This window comes from Pinus tabuliformis, chromosome 1_2 (assembly GCF_031772625.1).
Source record: "Pinus tabuliformis cultivar Carrire ecotype Pingquan chromosome 1_2, CPIR1, whole genome shotgun sequence".
Classification (NCBI taxonomy): domain Eukaryota; kingdom Viridiplantae; phylum Streptophyta; class Pinopsida; order Pinales; family Pinaceae; genus Pinus; species Pinus tabuliformis.
Window position 1 is genome coordinate 755370200 of NC_142298.1, and position 26178 is coordinate 755396377.

General features: G+C 36.2%; 1 protein-coding gene and 1 pseudogene across 1 annotated transcript; one reads left to right on the plus strand and one right to left on the minus strand.

The window, feature by feature from the left end:
- Window positions 1-13384: 13384 nt before the first annotated feature.
- On the minus strand, window positions 13385-19748 carry LOC149207985 (putative disease resistance protein At5g47280; annotated as a pseudogene).
- A 4432-nt stretch (window positions 19749-24180) lies between these two features.
- LOC149207986 (protein kinase STUNTED-like) lies at window positions 24181-24560 on the plus strand. The gene is made up of 2 exons (XM_089393976.1): window positions 24181-24319; window positions 24425-24560. Exons 1-2 carry the CDS (start codon window positions 24194-24196, stop codon window positions 24542-24544), a joined length of 246 nt encoding a protein of 81 aa, XP_089250102.1. The 5' UTR covers window positions 24181-24193; the 3' UTR covers window positions 24545-24560.
- The last annotated feature ends 1618 nt before the right edge of the window (window positions 24561-26178 follow it).

Sequence of the window (26178 nt, forward strand, 5' to 3'; positions counted from 1 at the left end):
TTAATGAGAATAGGAATTAATTAAGTATTGTGAGGCATATTTGTAAATGTTCTTGAATGTTGGAGAACATGAGAGATTTAGGATAGTTGAAAGATTTGAGAATCAGTTGTAAATCTTAGATTAGGAGTTGGTTTCATGATTTGTGGATTAAAGAGGATCCTTAGGGATAAAGATGAGATTTTAGGATTTTGTTGAGAAGTTTATGGATCTAAACCAGGAATTGGTTATAGAATCCTTTTGTATAAATGTAAGCCAAAAAGGCAGAGAAAAAGTTAGTCGGTTAGCTAGTTAGGGGTTAGCTAGTTACTTAGTTAGAGGGTTTGACTGTAAGCCTACGACAGGTAGGAAAACAGAGGCCACTGATTAGAATATCAAGCGAGAGAGAGAGAGACTCGTATGTAAATATTTATTTATCAATACAGAGAATTCGATTCTGAATTGTGTGGTGTGTATTGATTAATGGAGTTATGAATTGTGTGTGAAAACTAGAGTTTCTGCATAGTATATGTATGTAGGTGGAGTTCGAGCAGAACACAGAGAAGAAGTGATATGAAGGATCGTATTGGATCGCTTGAATCCATTCGAAGAATCACAGTCGAGATTCAGGAGTGACTGTGTTAAGAGCATGTGGAGTTAAATCAAGAGGGAGTTGTGTTGCAGGCAACTAAATATTGAAACCCTGAAGAAACCCGAAACCACAGAAACACTGAGAAATGGCATAAAAACGAAGTAGAGGAAGGACGAAGAAATGAGGTGACGATGTATAGGGGCCATTGGATCTAGGAGATCAAAGAGCGAGGTTGAAGGTGATGGGCGATCAAGATTAAGTTGTGCAGCATAAAGTAAAAGAAATGAACTGCGTAGATTAAACTTAAGTGTTAGCAGAACTGTATTTTAAAACGAATTCCATAAATACGTAGAGGATCAACGCCATAGGTAGAAAAGAACGAGAACCTTTGGATCATTTAGATCGATGGACAGTAATGGCGGAAGGTGGGGAATCGCTGGAAGTTGATTTGGATCGTCAGATCAACAGATCCATTAGATTACGGTTATTGCATGGGTAAAATGCGTGAGCGTTAATGCGCGAGAAAAGTAGTTTCATAACAGGAAATGGTTTATCGCATGAGTTCTAAGTGGTAAGTGGTAATTCGAGGTGGTCACCCGATTCCATTTATCAGTCGACACGTAGCACGCTGTAGGAGAGAGGAAACCGCTTTATCGGGTGGGTAATCCTCGTGCAAGTGGCTCATGCGATATGGCTGTTAACTGTTGGATCAAGTATGCTTTGATCAACGATGGAGGATCGCCGATTAGGTTTGTTGATCTGGTGGAGTGAAATCAACGGTGGAGGATTGAACCGATAAAGGTGAGCGTCGATATATGTGTAAGGTGGCGGAAAGGTAAGATTAAATGTGTTTTACGTGTATTTCTATTATATGGGTTATAATAGAAATAAAGTGGGTTAATGAATTATGGTTTAAGTCGGGTGTAACAAAGTCTAACCATGGTATGGTTAAGATGAGGGGATGTTAAGAATTAACCAAGGTTAAGGAGGGTTGAATAAAGTTCCACTGGAAAGGTTGACTAAAGTTTAGACTTTGGGTTAGTCAAATATAATGTTTCCGCATGAGATTTAAATTAAGAAGCCTTAAGCCTTTATTTGTGAAGGTTTTCACCATGGATCAGGTGATTAAGGCCTGGGACTAGTGACATGCAATTTTATTTGCATAATGTGGGTATTGTCGGCTTAGGCTGGCATCATGTATGGACAAGCATCACTCAAGGAAGCTAGGAAAATTATGGAAATTCTCTCAAACTTCACTAGCGCTTCAGGGACGAAGATAAACAAAGATAAGTCTGATATATTTTTCTTCAACACAACAACACCCTCACAAGCCTTCTTAGCAAGAGTAATGGGATTCAGAATAGGAAATTTCCCCACGAAATACTTAGGAGTCCAGCTAAATGATCAGCAAAACAGAGTGGAAAACTGGAAACCCCTGTTGGGAAAAATCCAAAGAAAGATGCAGAACTGGACATTCAAAACATTGAATATGCCAAGTCGCATAATATTACTAAGATCAGTATTACAATCTATCCTGATATACCAACTCACCAGTCAAGCGACTCCCAAAACAGTATGCCAAAAGATGATAGACATCTTCAAAAAGTTTTTATGGCAAGGGCCTAGAACGAAAAAAAATAAATAAATAAATAAATAAAAATTAAAAAATAATAATAATAATAATAAAATAAATAAATAATAATAATAAATAAATAAAATAAAATAAAAAAATAAAAAAATGGGCGCTTCTATCATGGAACTAGCTCAGCAAACCCCTAAAAGAAGGAGGCCTAGGACTCTGAGATCCCTATATACTGAATCAGGTCATGGGGGCAAAGTTATGGTGGAGATGGATCCAGGGAGGGGTAGACCTATGGAAACAACTATGGGAAAGGAAGTATGACATGCCTAGGTCTCTAGAAGGAAAGCTGAGACTCCAAGACGACAAGAAAGGTTCAACAATATGGAACCTAGCTGCAGATAACAGAAATCTGATCAACAACCACAACTTCTGGGAAATCAGAGGAGGTGACAAAGCCAATTTCTGGGAAGAAGCGTGGCAACAAAGAGAAAAACTAAACAACAAGCCCCAGCTAGAAGAAGTCCACCAATATACCAACATCCATGGGGAAAACAGTTAAAAACTTCTAGTGCATAGATCTTGGAGAATACTGGAGAAAGTGGAAACAAAAACAAGACTGGCCAGATGCACCAGAAACACCCCAGTGGAAGCTATACGAAAATGAAATGGAAACCAAGAAAATAGCAAAAAAAGAAGGGCTAGACATACTAAGATGGGGTTACAGGATCAAAGGGATGTTCACAATTAAAGAGGGTTACCAACTACAAGCAGAACATCTTAGGCATCAAGAGACAAATACCTGGGAAAGCATATGGCAAGAAAATACATGGCTGAAGGTCGCTTTCTTCATGTGGATCCTACGCCATGGGCATGCACTTACATGGGATCAACTACAAAAAAAGGGCTGCAAGGACCCTCGATATGCTACTTATGCCGAGAACAGGCAAAAACAATGGAGCACATGACCAATACATGTAGATACAGTGATAACCTGTGGAAACAACATAATCAACTCTTTGGAGTTAGTGACAGGAATCCAAACAACATGAAGACAACAATAGATAATTGGCAGAAAAAGCCTTACCAAAATACAATCCTGAACCGAGCCTGGAGAATTTCGCTAGGGTTCGTCCTGTGGGCAATATGGAAGGAACGAAATAACCTGATCTTCAAAGAAGAAAGAAGAACAGAAGTAGAAAAATGGAACCAGATAATCCAGAATATAAGAGAGACAATACTGGCAGAGAAATGGTATGAGGAATATTGGAAAAGTAACCCACAGGAAGAAAGGATTATGAAAAGCCTGAACTTGAAACCTAGTATGTTGAATGCATCCTCGTGGAAGCACCATACCTTCAATGGAGAGGAGGAAAATCACTATAAATGGACTCAGATAGAATTCATCAAACTTAATTTCGATGGGGCTGCAAAGGGAACCCTGGAGCGGTAGGGACATGAGGATTATTCAGAGATGACAAGGGGAAGACACTCAGAGTCTATGCTATGGATTGTGGCAATGCGACCAACAATAAAGCAGAGCTTCATGCTCTAAAAAGGGGACTGGAAATTGCGATAAGAGAACGATTCCAAAAACTATAGGTAGAAGGAGACTCGAAAATGGCAATCGAAATGGTGAAGAAGCTACAACAAGGAATGCAGTGGGAAAAAATCAGCCAAAGCTGGAGAACTGCTTGGCTGGTCCAAGAGATCAACAAGCTAATTCGACAAATAGGATACATCATCCCAACACATGTCCGAAGGATGGGAAACATGGCAGTAGACAATCTGGCAAACTGAAGATGCGGCCAGATAGGCAGAAACCTAGATATAGAAGCAAAAGAGCTATCACAAATGGAGGAAATGAAGAAACTAGTGGAGATACTTGAAAAAGACAAGGAACATGAGGAGAACCCCTGATCGGGGTGTAGCAACGTAGAGGAGGTGGGCCAGCAGAGATGGGAAGTGGAGATGTCAGACATCGTCCACACGAGCGCAAGGACAAGGATAAATTCAGGAAGTGGAGGGAGAGGACAGTGGGAAGGGTAGGTGGAAGGATAGGGCAGGGAAGGAGCAAGCCCCAAGAGAAGGCAGGTGGAGCCAAGAAGGGAAGATAGCGAGGAAGGCAGGGGAGCCAGCGGGAGAGCGGGCAGAATGATGCCAGCAAGTGGCAGGACAATGAAGGAGGACTCACGGCAAGAGCAGCTGGAGGCATGCATGAGTTAATGAGAGCCAGAGCGGGAAGGGATGGAGGGCCATCATCCTGAGGGGATGGCATAGGGAAAAGGGTGGCGAGTAAATGCGAAGGACAGGTGGTAGATACACGGAAGGACAGAAGGGGAAGGGGGATAAAACAAATGGGCAGAGAGTTAGTTGGTAGTTACATGCAGAAGGTGAGAATGAGAGCAGAAGCAGAGAAAGGTGGTAGAAGGACGACGACGCAGCCCAGGGAATGTAGTGGCGCCATCTTTGGTAGACGGTATGTTCTTCTCCTGTCCCTAAACCTCAGAAGTATAGTGATGCCAAATTCTATAGTCTTAGGGAAGGAGACCAGGATAGGTATGGACTCGGTAAGAGCCGAAACCAGGAACTCCTAGAACACCGGCTGGGTTGAGAATGTAGATATAAGAATGAGAGAAGAAAGAATTAAAACCCTGGCTCTGAAGAAGGTGCACAGAGAGAAAGGAGAAAGCCGGGGAGAGAAGAGCGAACCTGGTAAGGAAGCTGGTCTGAGGAATCTCGCTCCGGCCAGGTGGCGCTTGAGGCTTGGAGGAGATGTTGTAAGTACCTGGAATAGAGAGGAATCCACCATGGAGACCTCAAGAGATGAGACACGAGATACCACGACCCTTGAGAATCCTACCTGGAATTTCTTGAGAAAAACTGAGAGGAAAACCAGAGGGTTAATTAGAACAAAGAAGGCAAAGAAGAGCGAGAAGGGACTGAAATTACCTGGTGCAGTGCAGAACAGGGCCACGGCCCTTATGTCTAGCTCCCTCGATAGGTTCTCTATGGTTAAACTTCCATGTAGTGTCCAAAACAGCAATACAATCCCCCTTAGTGGCGTCCCCGTGAGGATGTCTTTGTCGAACCTTCCGGGTGATGGCCGATGGAGCGAGACTAACCAGAGAAAAGAAGAAGTGAGGGCCAGCAAAGAGAAAAACCAAGAGATGGCAGGGGGAAAGCTGAAGGGAATTCTAAGAAATCTCAGGCCGTCTGGTCTTGAGCGGGACACCAAACATGGCTCAGTTAATTGTAAAATTGATTGGGTGTTATACCAACAGAATACTGATACTTTTCATGGTTATGTTATAGGTTTAATCATAATCTGCATCTAGTACAGTGTGAAGGCAAGCAAACGGGGAGAAGCCAACAACAACAGCGACAAAGACAGAATGGGAAGAGATGGAAAAGAAGCAACCAAGAAGGGCAAGAGAGATACAGGTAAAAAGAACGTCGAGGGGGTGAGAAGCTCCAACAGAGAACAAAGTAAGAGAGGGAGAAAGACAGGACGTGAGCATATGAAGACCCTCATTGATGCGTACATGGCAGGGAATCCACCTGAGGTCAGAGCCCAAATAGCTGGTTGGGAGAGAGAATTAAATGACAATATTAAAAACCAAGACATTCCCATGGAAGAATGGGAAGACATGGTTCAAGACCCAGGCAACACCCGCAGACGACACACACTCTTCAGACAAACGATCCAGCAATACTGGGTCATGAAGAATGTTGTGGCCCGGGCCATGACTCTCAACAAAGAACAAGCAGCAAGCAAAGGTCTAGAGGCACAGGAGGACACCAAAGAGAAAGATCCCATCATAGCAGAGCTACTCAGGGAGATAGTAGTAGTCCAAATCCAAACTTATCGAAACAACCTAGCATTGGGAAGGATTGAACAAACTCTGCAGGATATGAAGAGAAGCGAGATGCTGGGTTCCAGTGCCAAAGCCCCAGCCCCCGTGATTTCCTCGGATGAGGAGTAAAACAGTGATCCAGATAAATTTTGTTTCTGTTTCATGACAAATAGATTTTACTTTTCAAAGTTGAATTGCAGTATAGATAATATAGATAATGTTGTTAGGTTGATAGAGAAAGACTTATACAAATTTTGGACAGCTTTTAACGCTGACAGGTGGCCAACCTGGTTTCCTACGGGCAGGTTGAGGCCACCTGGAACAAATGGAAAAACCTGATTTTGGCCAGTTAATATAAATAGCGAAAGTACTACCAAGTTTACAATTTTTTTTAATTAAATTTGTTATATTATAATATATATTAATATATCAAGATATATATTAACTCTAGATATATATGGGAGGGAGGAACAAAGACAAAGTGATAGAGGTGGAGCGATATAGGAAGTGAGAGGAATGGAGAGAAAGGGAGAGAGAGGACTTGAGAGATAGGAGAAAAGAGGGAGGGATAGAGAAATGGAGTTGGAAGGAAAGAGAGGGAGGGAAGAAGAATCACATAGAGAGAGAAAAGTGGAGAGAGAGAGAGAGAGAGAGAGGGAGTGACAATGGAGAGAGAGTGTATATGTTTGGGGGTGAGATAGAGAGATAAAGAAGGAGAGATAGAGAGAAGAGGGGGAGAGAAGGAGAGATAGTGACAAAGTTGGAGGATGGAGAGAGAGAGATAGAGAAAGATAGAGAGATAAGGGGGAGAGACAGAGGGAGGTAGGAGAGAAAGGGAGATAGAGGAAGGAAGAAAGCTTCGATGTGAGAGAGAGAAGGAGAGAGGAAGGAAGAGAGCTTGGATGTGAGAGAGAGAGAAGGAGAGAGGAAGGGAGAGAAAGAGGGAGGTAAGAAGAAAGACACATAGAGAGAAAGGTGGAGAAAGAGAGAGGGAGTGATAAGGGATATGGAGAGAGAGGAAGAGAGGATATTAAGAGGGAAGGGAGATAGAAAGGGGGAGAGAGGGATAGAAGGGGAAGAAAGAGAGAGAGGGAGACGAAGAGGGAGGGAGATATACATAAATATGGAAAAATAGTGTGTATGTTTTGGGGGTGATATAGAGAGATAAAAGAGAGACAAAGAGGGATAGATATATAGATGGAGAGGGGAGAGAGGTAAGCATAATTCTTGCACTAGATGAAATGATTTTAGTGCAGATGGTGATTTCTAATCCTATTTGATTGCTTGCATTGAAGGAGATAAAATGAAGGACATGGGAGAGGAGGAATGAAGAGAGAGAAGGAGAGGAGTGAGAGAGGGAGAGAAGGGTAAGAGAGAGAGAGGGATACACAAAGATGGAGGGGGGAGAGAGGGGGAGAGAGAGAATGAGAGAGGGAGGGAGATAGTGACAGTGTTGGAGAGAGAGAGAGAGAGAGAGATGGGGGGAGATAAAGGGAGAGAGACGACTTGAGAGAGAGGAGGAGAGAGGGAGGAAAAATAGATGGATTTGGAAGGGGAGAGAGGGAGGGAAGAAAAAAGACATACAAAGAGAAAAGTAGAGAGAAAGAGAGAGAGGGGGAGTGAAAAGGAAGATATGGAGAGAGAGAGTGTATGTTTGGGGGTGAGATATAGAGAAAAAGAAGGAGAGATGGAGGGAGATATAGATATAGATGGAGGGGGAAGAGAGGGAAGAATATTTCTTACACTAAATGCATTGAATTCATGGTAGATGGTGATTTATAATCCTATTTGATTGCTTGCATTAGATACATTAATTTCAGTGTAGATGTTGATTTCTAATGATATTTGATTGCTTGCATTAGATGCATTGATTTCAGTGTAGATGTTGATTTCTAATCCTATTTGATTGCTTGCACTAGATGCATTGATTTCAGTGTAGATGTTTTTTAATTCTATTTGATTGCTTGCACTAAATACATTGATTTCAGTGTAGATGTTGATTTCTAATTCTATTTTATTGCTTGCACTATATGCATTGATTTCGATGTAGATGGCGATTTCTAATTCTATTTGATTGCTTGCACTAGATGCATTGATTTCGGTGTAGATTGTGATTTCTAATGCCATTTGATTGCTTGCATTAGATGCACTGATTTCAGTGTAGATGGTGTTTTCTAATCCTATTTGACTTCTTGCACTAGATGCATTTATTTTAGTGTAGACGTTGATTTCTAATTGTATTTGATTGCTTGCACTAAATGCATTGATTTCAGTGTAGACACTGATTTCTAATCTTATTTTATTGTTTGCACTAGATGCATTGATTTTAGTGTAGATGTTGATTTCTAATCTTATTTGATTGCTTGCATTAGATTCATTGATTTCAGTGTAGATGTTTTCTAATCTTATTTAATTGCGTGCATTAGATGCATTGATTTCAATGTAGATGATGATTTCTAATTTGATGTAACTCAATGTATGATGGTACATTAACTTAAAGTGATTGGATTAACAATGTGCATTGATTTCAGTGTAAGCACAAAAAATGATTGACAATTTGCATTGATTTTTGTGTTATAGTAATTCAACCTATTAATATTGGAGAGCAAGAGAGACAAGGTATGATGTTTACTACAATAGTTCGAGTTAAAGAATTGAATGGTTTACAATATCAACTATCCTTTTCATATAATCAATATGAAAAGATGGAAAAACTAACAAATAATTTAAATATTTTGTAAATCTGACCACTCATTAAAAAAATTCAAAATTACATTATTTCTTGACTTTTGCAAAACAAACTATAGATAATAAAAAAAAAATCAAAATATTTTGAAGGAAATAAATTATTTCAAACATTAGCAATGAAACAAATGATTTCAAGAGTAATCTTGATGCAATAAATTATTAAAACTACTCTTCAAAATATATTTAGTAATACCTGGAGGGACACTATTAAGAATTATTAATTGTCAAAAGTTGTGATACCTAAAATTAAATGAAATATATGTGTAGTATCAATCCTCTTGCAAACTATTGACAAGATTGTCTCCCTTCTTCATCACCAACTAATTACTAACAGACAATTACATACAGATATAGAAATATAAGACAACAATTGTAACATTCACAAACATTACCATCCAAATCTAAACACACAAAGCATCTAGGTGCAAACGTACAAACCATTCAAGGCAAGCAACAAAAGCAAAATGAAAGAAGAGAATGATATAGTCATGTCAAACAAAGAAAACATAATGTAAATTTCAAAGTATTAAGTTTATCTAAAAAATATACATAAAATGATAATCTAAAAATGTGTCATTGTCGCCCTCAACGGGAACCAGCCTACATCCATCTAACTCTGGATCTATCATGCGCCGAGAGGGATCAAATCGCTCAAGATGCAAACCTTTCCTCAAATTTCACACTCCAAAAAGAAGGTTTGCACCTCAAGGGATTTGATCCCTCTCGGCACATGATAGATCTGAAGTTAGATGGATCTAGGCTGGTATTAATTAATGTGGACATTGAAATATTTTATTTATGGCCAACATTGAAATTGTTTTTTTTTTGTTATTTGTTATTCAATATTCCTTTTAAGCCAATGTGTCAACATTATCTTGAGCATAGAAGGAAATAGACATCTCCCTCACACTCTACCAACAATATATAAAGGATAATTACTCATTTTGAGCCTATGATTTTTATGGAGGAAATATAGGCTTTTAATAATGTTTTTCCTAAAAGGAAAAAATGATTTACTGCTCAATTTGCTTTTTTCTATAAAAGAAAATAAGAAAATAAAAATAAAAATACTCATATTATATGTGTCTCGTGGATCTAGTAAAACTTGGTGAAGGCACTAAATAGAAATAAGGCTTTGCTCTCCAAAAACTATCGATGATGAATTTATGGGATCTATTTATAGTTACTTAATCACTCGATGGCACTCAAAGCTATAGTAATGTTCAATAATTTCTTTTTTTTCATGCTTACTATTCATTAATGGTAGTTGTTTGTGTGAAAAAAGTTATTGATGCTACAAGGTACTTGTTAGGCATGTCCATATTTAGGAAGAAATGTGTATTGAATAACAAACGAAGATAATGCAAATTGCTAAAGTTATATAATTGTAGTCTATGACTACACCATCTCTATTCCTTGTAGATTTTTATTAGAATTATCATTGCAATTGCTTATATGAATGTATATGCTCAAAGTTAATATTGAAATTTAATAAAGTATTCAAACTCAACATTCATTCAATGATGACCCACAAACATTCCATGGACTACAATATCAACTAATCTAATCTCTTCACCTCTACAAGGCTTAAAATTTTACAAGGATATCACCATTTTTTCTACATGTGACTTTTAAATTAAATATTCCTATTCTCCCTCCAAATATATTGCCTCAAGAACCAAGTTCCATGTGACCATCTTGACTACTAATTATTTAGAAAAAGATTTGACAAAACACTTATTAATTAATTTGAGATAATTATCATTATAATCAAGTTTCAAAAAAATATTGCCCCAAGAACCAAGTTACATGCCACCATCTTTACTACTAATTATTTATAAAAAGATCCAACAAAACACTTATTAATTAATTTGAGATACTTATAATTATAATCAAGTTTTTAAAAAATATTGCCTCACCAACCAAGTTCCATGCAACCATCTTGACTACTAATTGTTTATAAAAAAAGTTATTTTTGTTTGCTAGTTTATGGGAGTCTTGAAATGATTATATGACTAATTTGTGGCTTGAGTAGCCTCGACTTAGGGGCATCTAAGCCGTCAAAATCACGCGGGATCGCACTCGGCCTAGGCCACACCAACCCTTAGCATGATTAGATTTTTACCCACATAATTTCAAATCCATGACCTTTACACCACAGAATACCTTAAAAAAACACCCATCACATTTATTAAAAAAATAAATAAAAATTAGCAAAATACTTTTTATTAATTTGAGATAATTATCCTTATAATCCATTTCAAAAAAATATTATTTATATAAAAACATTTACAAATTTATTAATTATTTTGAATTAAATACCACTATAATCAAGTTTTAAAAAATACTAATTAAATAAATTCATTCGTTTAAATTTATTCATTTATAAACGTCATAGATGCAAATCTTATTAATTAATTTGATAAGTTTATTATTATAATTAATTTTTCCAAATTTAATATCTTATATTTAAGAAAATAGTAATAGAAATTTTATTATATTTGATTATTTTTTAAAAAATATTGGTAAATAAAATATTTATTTATGAAAATATTTAAAAAATATATTTTATAATTTAAAATTTAAATAATAAATTATTTATTAATTAGTGAAAATAATTATCATTATAATCAAAGTTTTTTCCCTTAAACTTCTTATATTTAAGAAAATATGGTTTGAAAAATTTTGACTATTTAATAAACTACCAATCATAATGAAATATAAAATAATTATATTTTAATATTTTGTTAATAGAGTACATATAATTCCGTTCCCTTGGTGGGAAGATACGAATACCAAGGAACACTTCACATAGTCTTTTTTTAAGATATTTGATATAAATGGTCTTCAGATATTAACGACTTTATATGCAGCCCTATCCTAGAAAACAGCTCACATAGGTTTTTTTAATATTTTGATATGATTGGTTTTTAGATTTAAGCAACTTTCTATACATAAAACAAACGAAGTATGAGAACATGCTGTAAGCAATGCAAGAAAACTTTTAACGAGATCTTTGAACAAATAAGTGCTGCATGCAGCCGGTAGTCTCTGCCGTAAGTGAATGGCCTCGGTGTAGATCAAAAGAACTCACCAGAGTTAGGAACGAGTACACAGAGTTGAAAGGCTCCTCGTATAGAGTATTATGAGTTTTTTTTATTTTTGGACCTTTGCCAATTTAATCCATTAATGCAACATTGATAGAAATGAGTGACAATATTTCTTGAATTGTAAAGCACCTCTAAACACACACCAAAAATAAAAATGATTGAGTTCAAAGTTTCTTTTGGATATTTAAATTTTTGTTTTTAATATGGTTAAAACCGATTTTAACCCTATTTTTATGAGTTTTTTTTTTGGACCCTTGCCGATTTAATCCATTAACGCAACATTGATAGAAATGAGTGACAATATTTCTTGAATTGTAAAGCACCTCTAAACACACACCAAAAATAAAAATGATTGAGTTCAGAGTTTCTTTTGGATATTTAAATTTTTATTTTTAACATGGTTAAAACCAAATTTATCCCTATTTTTATGAGTTTTATTTTTTATTTTTGGACCCTTACCAATTTAATCCATTAACACAACATTGATAGAAATGAGTGACAATATTTCTTGAATTGTAAAGCACCTCTAAACACACCAAAAATAAAAATGATTGAGTTCAAAGTTTCTTTTGGATATTTAAATTTTTGTTTTTAATATGTTCATTTATCCCTATTTTTATAAGTTTTTTTTTTTTTTTTTTGACCTTTGCCGATTTAATCCATTAACCCAACACTGTTAGAAATGAGTGACCACAATATTTCTTGAATTGTAAAGCACCTCTAAACACACACCAAAAATAAAAATAATTGATTTCAATTCAAAGTTTCCTTTGGATGTTTAATTTTTTGTTTTTAATATGGTTAATAAGAATGTTAGAAAAACGTAAGTTAAGTTTAGGAGCAAAGAAAGCATCATAACCACAATCATATTCTTCATTGATTTAAAAGGGTTAAATGGTTGAATTGAGAAGTTATCAAAGATGGGCCTTGTGGCCAACAAAGTCATAAGTCATTGTTGTGACACTGGACAACAAAGTCATACGTCATTGTGGTGACACTGCACAAGAATATCTGCAAGAAAGTAGGTTTTAACATTCCATAAACAATCTTTTTAGGTCATCCCATTTCTTACAACCGAACAATTTCAATATATATAACATGGTCAGAAAACACGCAAAATTTTTAATACATACAAGGAGATTCCACCATCGTGTGCTTTTGAATCTATGGACATTACACCATCAGGTAATCCTGAATATATGGATTATGGGCAAGCATTCTCAACTGCACAACCTTTGCACAGTTCCCGACACATTTGAGGTTGCTTATCACCTTCAGATACTTCTGTTTCTTTACAGAACATTTGAGGTTGCTTGTCACCTTCAGATGCTTCTGTTTCTGTACAGACTATTCCATGTATAATAAACTTTACATCATTCTGTACAGAATATTCCATGTCTAATAAACTTTACATCATTCACATGGATGACATATATTGAAGTAACAGCTTACCCTTAAATACATGAACAGTGTACTTTGAGAAAAGCATAATGAAATTATTCCCAAACTTGGAAAACCAAGTTCAATCTTCAAGCCACTCCAAACTAAAGATCTCTTGAACCTCATCAATGGTGAGGTTATGAAGGGTAGATGCTTTGATGTACAACCATGCTTCACGCTGCCTGTCGCTATCAGATATGACTACACGTTTTAAAGATCTTGGTATTACTGTAGGGACTTCATTGAATACTGAACACTCCCTCATGTCCAATGATTCTAACTTTGATAGCTGATCAAATTCAGTGGGAAGGTCCTGCAAACTTCTGCAATGTGAAATATCTAAATATTCTAGTTGCCCTAGTTTGCAAATGGAAGATGGCAGCCTCGACAGGCTTGGACAGGCAGACAATCTCAGCACCCGAAGTGACTTTAACCATCCCATGTCATCAGGTAAGTTTTGGATAAAATGAAAATTAGTAATAGACAACGTCTGGAGGGAAGTTAAATTGCATTATTTGACTGGAAATTCCCCCAAATCACTATAGTGGTCGATATTAATTTCCATAATGTTTGGAAAGTTAAAGGGCTCAAGTTCCATATCGATTAGAGTGTTATTCCCAAGGCCCTCACATAAGCACACGGACAACTTTTCCAACTTCTCACAGGACCTACAGTTCTCATACAGAGGAGAAGTAATAATCACCTTATGAAGAAACAGAGACCTAATTTGAACAGGTGAAGAAAATCTTGGCAGCCCACTAATATTTGCACGCATGGAACTGTAATTGTATACTATAAGAACTTTCAGTTTTGGCGTCCTATTTAAAAATGTTGGAAGACAGTATTGATTTGTGGAAAAGAATAACGCCAAAGCTTCCACCTCAGGAAAATCAATTTGACTCCAATCTTGTTCTTGCATTGCACCTACAAGGGTCCCAGAAAGATAAAACTCAATGTATGATGCTGATCAAAATGCTTATCAAACACCTTAGTAAACTTGGAAAATTAGTAAATTGAATTCATAATTATTCAATGTTTCATATGGAAAGGGAAAGAAAGCAGGTTTCATGAGCAGACATACCTGTGTAAATTGAAACAAACTGAGTGCGAGATGCCTGATCTTTGAGAGTAGTTAACCATTCTGTGGGAATTTTATCCTCTTTGGAAGGCATGAAGAGCCTCTTAGGAGTGATAATGTTATCCTGGCTTGCCAGGTACAAGGCTAAATCCCGCATTACATCATGTTGAGAAAAGCAGAGCTCAGCAGCACAGCTGAAATTGATGGCCCCACTCCTAACCCATTAAAACCTTGTGTTAACCAAACCAATCATGGTATCTCAAAAGCCCCCTTTTATCTCTAGTTTGATACTAACATATATATTTATCTTACTCTCCTCATTCTCTTTCTAAAAATAAATCTTGTACACAATTTAGATTATAAACTTAGATTATGTTTATAAGCCTCAAGTTTTTTGGGATGTTAATGATTTATCGAAGGATTCCAAAGCCCAAAAGCAGAATAATTAAAGTTAAGAAGCATACATGAAGAGGCCGAAGCAATAATCAAAACAAATTCATACGCAGCAGTTGAAGTAAACAGGTTCCATAGTACATACCCTGGATAGCCCGTGAGATTCAGGAGATTTCGACTTGCAAGTTCTAGCAAGACGTCCAAAGCATCTGTCCATTCCATCTGGCAAACATATACCCAAATGTCTAATAATGTTTCCACGCTGAACTTTCTACCTTTGGGAAAAGCCCCCAAATCCAAAAAGCATTGTTTATGTTTACCATCAAGCACATCTATACTCGTTTCCAAGCGTTTAAGAAGACTCTCCTTGTGATATTCTGATATAGATTCTGATTTTGAAAGTTTTCTCTGAGCATTGCTCCAAATTGGCCTAGGCTTACCGTGCAATGAGCTTCCAATGACCTTGAGGGCAAGTGGTAAGCCCTTACACTCTACTGCAACCTATAACTATAATGTTAGTTAAACTGTGCTAGTTGTCTGCATAAATCATGACTCTAAAACACTTGCTGGAGCTACATTAAAGGCATTTATCTTTAGGTCGTAAATTTGGGTATTGATTGCAAAATTGGCATTTAGGTAAAAGATGAGTAAGATGGAGAAAACGTTAAGGCATATGAGATAATGGAGAGTATGTATAATTCATACCTGTCTAACCAGAACCTCATTTTCTGTTGTCGGAATCGATGTCTCATCAAAGGCCCAGAAGCAGAAAAGAGACAGGGCATTAGCATCCTCCAACAGAGGCATCTTATACAAACGAGTACTACCTGTAATTCTAATGGTGGAATCTTGTCTGGTTGTGATAATTGTCTTGTATCCTTTTGCTTCAAACAACAGGTATTCCAGAGTTGATGTCGACCAGACATCATCCAAAACCACCAAAGTCGGCCGATATATTCTTAACCTAAGTTTTTTCTGCAATTGGTCATGTGCGTCCTCTATGCTCTGGAATTCAGGCACTCGGCCACCAATTATCTTCTCCCACATCGTCTCTAAGAGGCCTTTTACATTTGGATTAGATCGTTTCACTGGAACGAGAACTATATTGCTGAAAGATTGGAAAGAGAATAAACATTACAAACTAAGGCCATGACAACATAATATGGATGTCTGGATAACAGATTTAGGAAGACTGGAAATGTGGTTACCTTTGACTAGGTTATCTTTGCAAAGGGCTGATGCCAGGGTGCTTTTGCCGCTCCCACCCATCCCTGTTATTCCAAGGCGATCAACGTCATCCTGCAATATAATTTGTTTGACGGCATTGATACAAGTCTCTAACCCAACTACAAAATCTGACATATCCGGGACTTCCTGGAAGGTGGAGCTGACGGGCTGTTCAGCGATTTTAGCCACCTCGAATTGTTTGCGAAGATCATTGACGGCTGCACTTAGATTCTCCAAACGACCGGCAATTTTGGGCGAACCTTGAATTTCAATCAAATCTTTGATTTTCTCCTGAAACTCTCGAACCCTCTTTCCATATTGCCACTTTCTGTATACATTACAGACGTGTAAATTGTCTCCTTCGTCCACAAGGCTTAAGCCATCTTGCAGGACAGCTTCCAATTCTCTGAACTGGCTGTATCTTGATGAATCTGAATTGGAAATAACCTCGACATCATCAATGTCGCGCTTTAACGACTGAAGCTTGTTCTTCAGCTCTTTTGCTGGAATTGACAGGGTTCCATACACTGACAGGTGGTCAACATGCAAATATCTCTATGAACAAATGTCTAAATTAGGTGCTGGCTTAACGTGGAACAGGCCTCAGAAAGAACTTAGGATAAGATGATATTGCAAACTTTGCTTCCACAGCCTACCACAGCGTACTTTGGATAAGATGAGATTGCCTCAATATTTTTGCATCGGGCAACGTGAAGGCTGCAATAAGACCTCAATCGTTTGCCGAACCAAAAACTTTGGGTAAAATTTTGTTGAATAAAATTGGGAGCATCAAACTTAGGTTAAAATGTGAAAACACCGAAAAAAAACCGGTCAAAGTATCAAGTAATGGTAGGTCAACGATCGATCGATCGCTATTAGTCCCAGGCAGGGACTAATAAAGTAGGAGAAGAAGCAATGGAGGGTATCTTTCCTTTTTCTTTTGGGTTTTGACTCCAAAAAGGGAAAAACATGTGCTAAAGAGCATCGATATTTGACTACCTACCATTTATTATCACTTATTTTTAAAAATTATATAATAGGTGAATATTGATACTTATTATTTATTATCACTTATTTTTTAAAATCATTTTATAGATTCTTACTATTGATACTTATCATCGATATATGCAGGAGGTTTTTAGGTTTTGAGTGCATATTTTTCAGCTTCCTATCAGACTAGACCCCACACAGAGGATCACGACATTTTTCAAGGTACTACCTTCAGACAGGGCACCAAGAGATCGATTGATACCAGTACGTATCTAGACTCCAGATCAGTGAGGTTCCGTAGGACCTCACCCTACCACACGAGATCTCAGCAGCGGTTCTGTCTCAGATCCGTTCCTAGGAGACAAACTAGGTCCTCCATCATTCAGAGTGTGTGAACCCCCCAGGAAACTATTTAGTAGACAATCTACACTTTCCATCGGCTCTTCATCAGGCCAAGAGACTTTGTTGAGTTTCTTCAGTGTTATTCATTCAGCCTCAGATGTTAGGAGAGATGGGTCTGACCCTCAGACCTATTAGCTCCTGGATCTTCTCCGCTAGGGCCAGATGTTGATTTACTTCATGCATTGTATTTTTTATAGGAGATCTCCCGCTTTGTATATACATCAGTGTACTCAACAATCCTTTTGACCTACTTTATGGTCATTAGTTTGACATAAATATAATTATCTTATCTATAAATGAATATTGGTACCTATAATGTAAAGTGTCAATTCCTTTTTGAAAACTACTTTATAATTTTTATTAGTTAAGTTGTTTGGCCATTTCAAATCTAAAATGGATTATAGAAATAGAAATTAGGCCGGCAAATTTATGTGATGACACTTTGGAAATATTTGTGATTATTTTAAAGTATTTAATTATGCGAGGGAAAATTTATGTAATAATGAAGGTGTATTCCCTTTGTTCAACAAATTAAATTAATATAAAGATAATATAATTTATATTTAATTATTTATTAATTTATTAATTACTTTATAATTTGTTGGAGTAAGTTAAGTAAGGTTCAAAATTAAATAATAATACTACTATTATAATATATAATAAGTAATAAACAAAAATATACCATGAAAAGTAAGTGTTTTGTTTGTTTTTTTTTAATAAACTAAGATATTTCATGAAAAGTAAGAAAACTTTTGGTAAAAATCACATCATTATAGTTTTGTCTATTTGTTTTGAACCATCCAACCATCTAGTGTGATTCATTGTGAACAAATATTGGCATGTTAAATAGATGAAGAGAATTTGTTTTACTTATTATCATATAACATTTAGATTTGACTAAATAAATATTTAGGTAAAACCTAAATAATCAAAATACTAAAACAATTAATAAAATAAAAATTATATTTGGATCAAACTTAAATTAATCAAAACAATTAATTCTAAGAACTTAAAAATAAATAAAATAATAAATGATCACACTTAAAAATAAATAAAATAAATTAAATATATAACTAAATAAATAAATCAATAATGAAGAAGACAAAGTAATTTAGTAGTCGAGATTAAAAAATACAAATAAATAATGAAAATTAAGAAATTAGGAGAAAAAGAATAAATAAATAAAAATGAAATAAATAAAAACTTAAGAGGAAATGGCAGGGATCCAACAAGTGCTAATTTTCCAACTATCGTCTCTATTCAGATTGCTTGGCCTCCTTTCAATCCATCATCAATAGATTGCTTGGTCTCCTTTCAAGCTCTATAGCCTCCCTAAACTTATGGTGGTGGAAATGATATATCCTAGCAATGACCCGGGGGTATCTTCAATGCACATGTGGTGTTTTGTTTTTTAGCATGTTCTGTTAATGTTGAGGGGCCGGTCCTCCCATGTTTGATGTATATCACATGTTCTTGAATCCCCTGATTTATTGAGTGTCCAGTTTCACCAACATAGGGTGTCCCGCATGAACAAGGAATTGCATAAACAAGTTTCATATTCTTAGGGTCGGCAGAGTCTTTTATGTATCTTAGAGAATTTTGAATGGTGTTAAACAACGTAAAAGCTAAGGAAACACTGTGCTTTCTAAGGATAAAAATTGGATTGAATTAATTTGAGAATTTGTAATTTGTTAGAATAATCTAAGCGAGATCCAAGATCAAATCCTAATACTACTACTATAACATCAAAAGTGACCAACCTAGATCCATCTTAACTTTGGATCTACAAGGTCGAAAGAGATCAAATCTTTTTTTACTCTAACAAAGGTTTGCACCTTAAACCATTTGATCTTCTAGACCCTCTAAATTAAGAATTAAAATTAGATAATAATAATAATAATTTTATATAATTTAAACTAGCTAAAATATTTTGATTAATATAGATTTTTAACCACCACCTACTTTTCTGAGACTTGTCCCAAAGTAGAATAGAGTACACATATTAGATAAACATCATACATCCAATATCATACCCTGTAAGCATGTTTTGGCGGTAACCGTATACGCATGACAAAGCAGATTTCTCCCGTCACATCGCATGGATGACGGTGACCCTTCGACGGGTGAACATGACTACACAGTCTCGCACGACCTTGGATGACCGGTACCCATTGGTCGCTTACCCTTGAGCTCGTCGCAGCAGCCGACCAAATTGACGCCCAGCTCCGCCAGCAGACAGTCCAGCAACGTCAGATTGAAGCTCCGGGTACACAGAAAACATCCCTACCGACAACCTCAACAAGCCTTCCAGGAAATCAGCGGAGCTACTTCTCATGCGCTGCAAGCTCCACGTCATTGTTTGTGCGTTATTTTTTATCTATGAAATAATTTTAAATTAATTATAAAATCTTAAATATAAAATATATTTTAAAAATATATTATATTAAAATTGATGAAAAAGTTTATACTAAAATTTGATAGAAAAGTAAATTTATAAATTTAATGTATACCCAAATATATAATTTTATTTTTATTTTTTTTAAATATTTTTCAATATGGTTACGCCATCAAATTTAAGCATTAAAATTTTGAGTTTTAATTATATTTACATTTTGCAAATACATAAGGGGTAGGCTAAAACTTTTATCAATTTTTATCCAAACAATCACAATCAACAAAATAACAATGCACCAATAGTGTAACATTTGAACACAAGAAGTATGTGGAAACTTATAAGGAAGAAAACCATAAACTCTTTTTGATTATGATGTAAATGTAAGCACTAATTTCATATTATATCAAGTAATGTAGGCCGCAACCTACTAGAGGCTCCAACGCCCTGTTATTTGCAAGCACCAACTTGCTGGAAGCACCAACTCCCAATATTTGCAAGCACCAACCTGCTAGAGGCTAAGACCCCCTAATCGTTACAGGCATCAACCTGAAGGAAGTACCAACTCCCTGAATTTTATAGGCACCAATTTGAAGGAAGCACCCACTCCTTGATATGTAGGGACCAACCTGTTTTGCATAACATATCCCTTTTCATCTCATTTTCAAACTCAGATCCATAAGCTCTTTACTCAAAGTTTTGAGTAACCAATTGATTACCATTCATATCTACTGCACTATCTCCCACAACATTCTTTCTTTGTTCTAGATATGATCTCAGTGTCTCTTCCCCTCACTCTTAGTTCTAATATTAACGCTCAAACCTTTGCTTTAGATCTACATCTCTTATCTTTTCTTCAGATCTGCATCTCTTCCAAAACTCAATAGCATCTCAAATCTCACATCTTCATTCAAATTTGTTATGGGCTCTTTTGCTCAATTCGACCCTCTCTATGCTCTCTCTTTGCTCTATTGCCTTTCTCGGTCACACTACATCTCAACAACTTTTCGATTTCCTCAACAATGCCTGCTCAATAGTGCAAGTACCTCCACATCTACACAAATATGTACTCTCCACAATCACCATCTCTTCTCCTTTCCACAACTCCAGATCTTGTCAAATATGCACTTCACCACACATTAGCTTCTCATATTTTGGATCTTTATTTAGATATGTTCTAAGCAGACACTCTTGACCCTCTCGGTCCTCCATACTCGACTTCCTCTCTTCATTTTCTTCAATTTGAACATAATGTGCTACATATATTCCATGGAAGCTACAACACCCATTCTTCCATAAGAGAACTCCACACCTTCCATGCACACTTAACTCTCTGCTCCAATTAAGATATGTTCTGCATCAATTCAATAATCTACAGGTTTGCATCCATCCCTTTTAAAGTGTAGATCCCTCCGCTTCTTGTACAAATTGAACTAGTTATTCGACTCTACGAGTCCTCTCTCAACCAAGGATAATTTTAGGGGCGAATGTTCGCCCTTTGGCGAAATTAAGGGGTTTTAAATTTTTAGTGGGCGAATATTTTGTATCATAGTACATTTTTACGAATCACCTCAAATAGCCCACCTTATTTTAAGGGAGAGGGTAAAAAAGGTAAATTTAGCCCTTGAAATTAGGACTTACAACCTTCCATTCGCCCATTTTCAAGAATAGGTTTTATTTAAGTGAATCTATTCGCCCATTTTCAAGAATAGGTTTTATTTAAGTGAATCCTATGGGCCAAATACCATATTTATAAAAGAGGTATGGTAAATTAATAAAAATATAAATGAATGAGAGGTATGGTAAATAAATAAAACATTTTTTATATTTAGTCCATAAGTCACCTTATATACATGTAAGGGTGTAAACAAATCAAAATATAAGTAAAGTGGAGGTATGGTAAATAAATAAAACGTCTTTTTATACTTACTCAAAAGGTATGGTAAATAAATAAAAATATAAATAAACTAGACGTATCGTAAATAAATAAAATCTCTTTTTATATTTAGTCCATAACCCTCGTTCTATTTATGAAGGCTCAAGAAAGAGATTTTATTTAAGTGAATCCTATGGGTCAAATACCATATTTGTAAAAGAGGTATGGTAAATTAATAAAAATATAAATAAACGAGAGGTATGGTAAACATTTTTTTATATTTACTCCATAAGTCACCTTATATTTACGAACACTCAAAAAATGGGTTATATTTAGGTGAAACCTATGGCCAAAATACTATGGGACAAATACCATGGACTAGATTGTTATTAATACCATGCAAAAAACCATTATTAACCCTAATATTAGAATTAATAAAAATAAAAATGGCACATGGTATTGACCCATGGTATTCACCTGGAATGTAGCCTATTTAAATGGGGGAATTAAACCAGCATGTAGCCTATGCTAAGATTCACTAGGACTTTACAAAGTTTTATTATTTAGTGAAAGACTCGCCAAGATCTTACAAGATTTTATAATTGAGTAAAATATTCGCCATGCCTGGTGAGAGATTCGCCAAAAAATTATATATACATATTATATTATTGATAAAATCGCCTTCCATTTTTCCTATATACCATGGAGATTCGCCCATTTATTATATTTATAAATTTAGGGGGGTTCTTAAAATTTTCCCTGCTCTCAACTACCTCACTTCTCATAAGGTATATCCTTTATTACTCACACCTTCACGTTTCCTTGACTCTTGTTAAGCCGATAGGCCTTCCTATGAATCAACAATCGTCTACACTTTTCTTTTCTGATTGACATGTGGCACACAATTTTTTTTAATTTATTTTAATGGAAACCAGAATTTGAAAACAACTCTTGCGGTTGGTTTGGTTTTTGATAACAGGAAACTCTCCACTTGACATCTGTGCGCCGAGCTTCCGGGAGAGTTCGTGGAGTTTATGGCACAATGCTCGGAGTGGGAAGCTTTCTATTATTACCCGGTATTGTTTCCGTTTACGGGCTGGGCTGCATGCATGCCCACTGTTATTATTAGAGCTTGATTTTTTCTAATTTAATTTCACAGTTGTATGAATGGTGGAAAGTAGGGAACAAAACAAAACATTGCATTATTATTATTCATTACATTAGCACTCCCCACTCGATTCTTGTTATTCATTACATTGCATTGCAGTCCCGTTCATTGTACAATCCAAGAGCGAAAGACCAGAGGGAGTAAGCAGAGATGAATTTATTCTGGGATTTGTGAATTCATTCTGGGATTTGTGTTCACTCTTCTTGCCTCTGCCAGCTATGGACTGCTTCTCACCTTGTTGTAGCTCGTGTTCCAAAAGGTTGCAGGGAGGGAAAATTTTAGCGTGGTTCTCATATCGCAGGCGTTGGTTTACATGGTTGCAGCGTTCATTTGTACAGTGGGGCCTTGCAGGTAGTTTACATATCAAGAATTAAAATCTGCAACCTCCGGGTTTGCAGCGGGTATTGTTATTTTCATTCAACTTATTGTCCCTTTCTTTTTACTCGGTGGCCTGATTTGAACAGTACCCTCATCATTGCCCTCTGCCATGCAGAGAACCTCATAGGAAAGGGAGGCTGCATCAAAGTGTTCAAAGGGGTTCTTCCTGATGGGCAATTTGTGGCAGTTAAATCACTAAAATCTTCTAGAGAAGCAGAGCAAGAACTTCTTTTGGAAGTTGAAATTACTGCTACCTTGCAGCACAAGCACATTGTTTCATTAATTGGTTACTGTGTTGAAGAGAAGGAGTACTTTTTGGTCTACAACTTGTTACTGAGAGGAAGTCTGGAAGAAACTCTTTATGGTATGTAGTATGCCAATTTTCATGCATTTATCATGTTATGTCCTCAGAGATTTTTATTATTTTTTAGTGTTAAGTGTTGTTCCCAGTTCTGAGAAAAAGTTGAGTTACAAGAAGAAAGGACAAGCCACAGGCTCATTGGAAAGATAAGCTGAAAGTGGCCATTGGAATTGCTGAAGCTTTGACTTATCTGCATGAAGGTTGTTCTCATCCTATCATCCATAGAGATGTGAAATCATCTAATATTTTTCTTTCTGAAGACTTTGAACCTCAGGTATCTTGATCTTTGTGAGAGAAACAAGTTCTCAAGCTTCTGTTGAATTGTTTGTATTTTTTGGTTGGAGATGTTATAATAAGATTTGCTTGATCATTAACTAGCAAATCATCTTTCGATGGATCGTTAACTAAAGATATTCTGTGAATAGTTGTCAGATTTTGGGATGGCCAAATGGGCTTCAACAACATCTGCATATATCACATGTAGTGATGTTGTAGGTACATTTGGGTAAATATCCATTTCTTTCTTTACACCAGGTCTTTCCTTAGGAAAATAAATGTCATTTATAATCAAGACTTCATAAAACTACGTGCTATCATATTTCAGGTATCTGGCTCCAGAATATTTCATGTATGGCAAGGTTAATGAGAAGACGGACATGTATTCCTTTGGAGTAGTTCTTCTAGAGCTAATAACTGGAAGAAAACCAATCAATGACAAGAATCCTAAAGGCCAAGAAAGCCTGGTTATGTGGGTAGGGCTCTAGTGTCCTTGCTTGTTTTGTATTTGATTTTTTTGGATTATTTGGTTTCTTTGTCTTGGTTCAGAATCTTAATCTCTTGTAAATTTCAAAATTTAGGCAAGGCCATTACTGGCAGCTGGCTCTATAAAAGAACTTGCATATCCACTTTTGGAAGATGCTTATGACATGAGCGAGATGAAGAGAATGGTCATTGGTGCAGCATGTTGTCTGAGATAGGCAGCTCAGTTTCGACCTCGAATGAACAGAGTAATTACTCTTATTCTCTTTAGTTGCGTATATATGTTTCAGTTTATGATCTTATGTCAAATTTAGTTGCTTGAAGGCGTTTCCTTTCTTGTGAGAAGTTAGTGCTAGAATTGTTTTTGCCCATAATGAAGAATGGCACATGAAATATTGAGTTGATATCCTTCTGACATAGAGTTAAGGGTGTTTAGATCTAGTGTTTAGGGTTGTAATCTAAACATTTGTTCAGCAGTTCAATTTGTAAAATCATCACCCTTAAACAGGTTAGCCTTGAATGCTGATGGTGGATTATGGAAAAATATTCAAAGTCTCAATTGCCAATAATCTCTTTTTCCATTAATGAAGTATAAGATTCTTTGAATATTAGCAAAATAGATTACATCATATCTCAAACCAAAGCTTTAGTATGCAAATTACCCCTCCCTAAATAGGCAAGAAGAGCCAGCATATCTGCTTTCGCTCCAATATCAAGAGAGTATATATCTTTCCTGAGAATCACTATCCTAGTTGAAATCTGGATTGCAAGATTTGAATTGAAAGCTTTGGTTTCCCCAAATAAAGTGGCTTACCTTTGCATTAAACTGGCTTTGTCAAATTTCAAACAATGGATAAATTATAATGTAAGAACGTGAACTTATTCTTCCTCATTGTTTGTCTGTAACTTATTATTGCAGATTTTGAAATTACTACGAGGAGAAGGAGATGACCTACCTTATTGGACCAAGAGGCAATTGACAATGTCCATGGAATTAGATGAATTGATTGAGGATGAATCTGGAGCAAACTCTAGGAGTTGTGACATCCAAACTCATCTATCACTTGCAATGCTTGGAGTTGATGATGATTTGGTATCAAACAGTAGTCCAGATCAAAGTGTAGATCTTGTAGATGAGAGCAGAACCTTGGAAGATTATTTCTATGGACGTTATAGCCGTTCAACAAGCTTTGATTGATTTAAATCTACTTCTCTGAGCTTCATAATTTTTCTTACTCCTTACTTCTGTAAAAGCTTCAATATTTTATACTTGGTGTATTACTGTGAGCCAATGTCACTACTTAGCTGTGTTCAATTTCAATCACTCTGCATATTGGCTGAAGCTGTGTCTGAAGTTGAGTGGAGTCCATGTAAAATCCCTTGCCAATTCCTTGTATAAATGTGAAAGCCATTAGTGGTCACTCGTTTTAGTGACCCACTGGTGCTCACTAGAGCTGAAAATTTTCTTGTCCTTGCCTTTGGAGCAATTGTATGTATGTGGAAGGAAAAGCAATTATGATATCGCTATTCATTTTTAAAAACCATTGTTATGTACTTTTTCAGGTCTGAAGATGTGTAACTTGTGGTTTAACTTGGTACATTCTCTTGTATACCAATTTACTTTGAATTTGTCAATATCATAAGCCAAGTAGTGATTTAAGTGTATGTTTGTATGGTAGAACTGCATTGGGCTTGAACTTTTCTCTCCACCTCCAAGTTCTGGGAATCTGATTATCAAGAAGCTACCAGGCCTAATTTTGTATAAGTTGAATCATACCGCATTCAACACGATTCTGAACCTCATATTGCATGCATTCTAACTAAAATATTCATGTTACAAGAGGACATTACC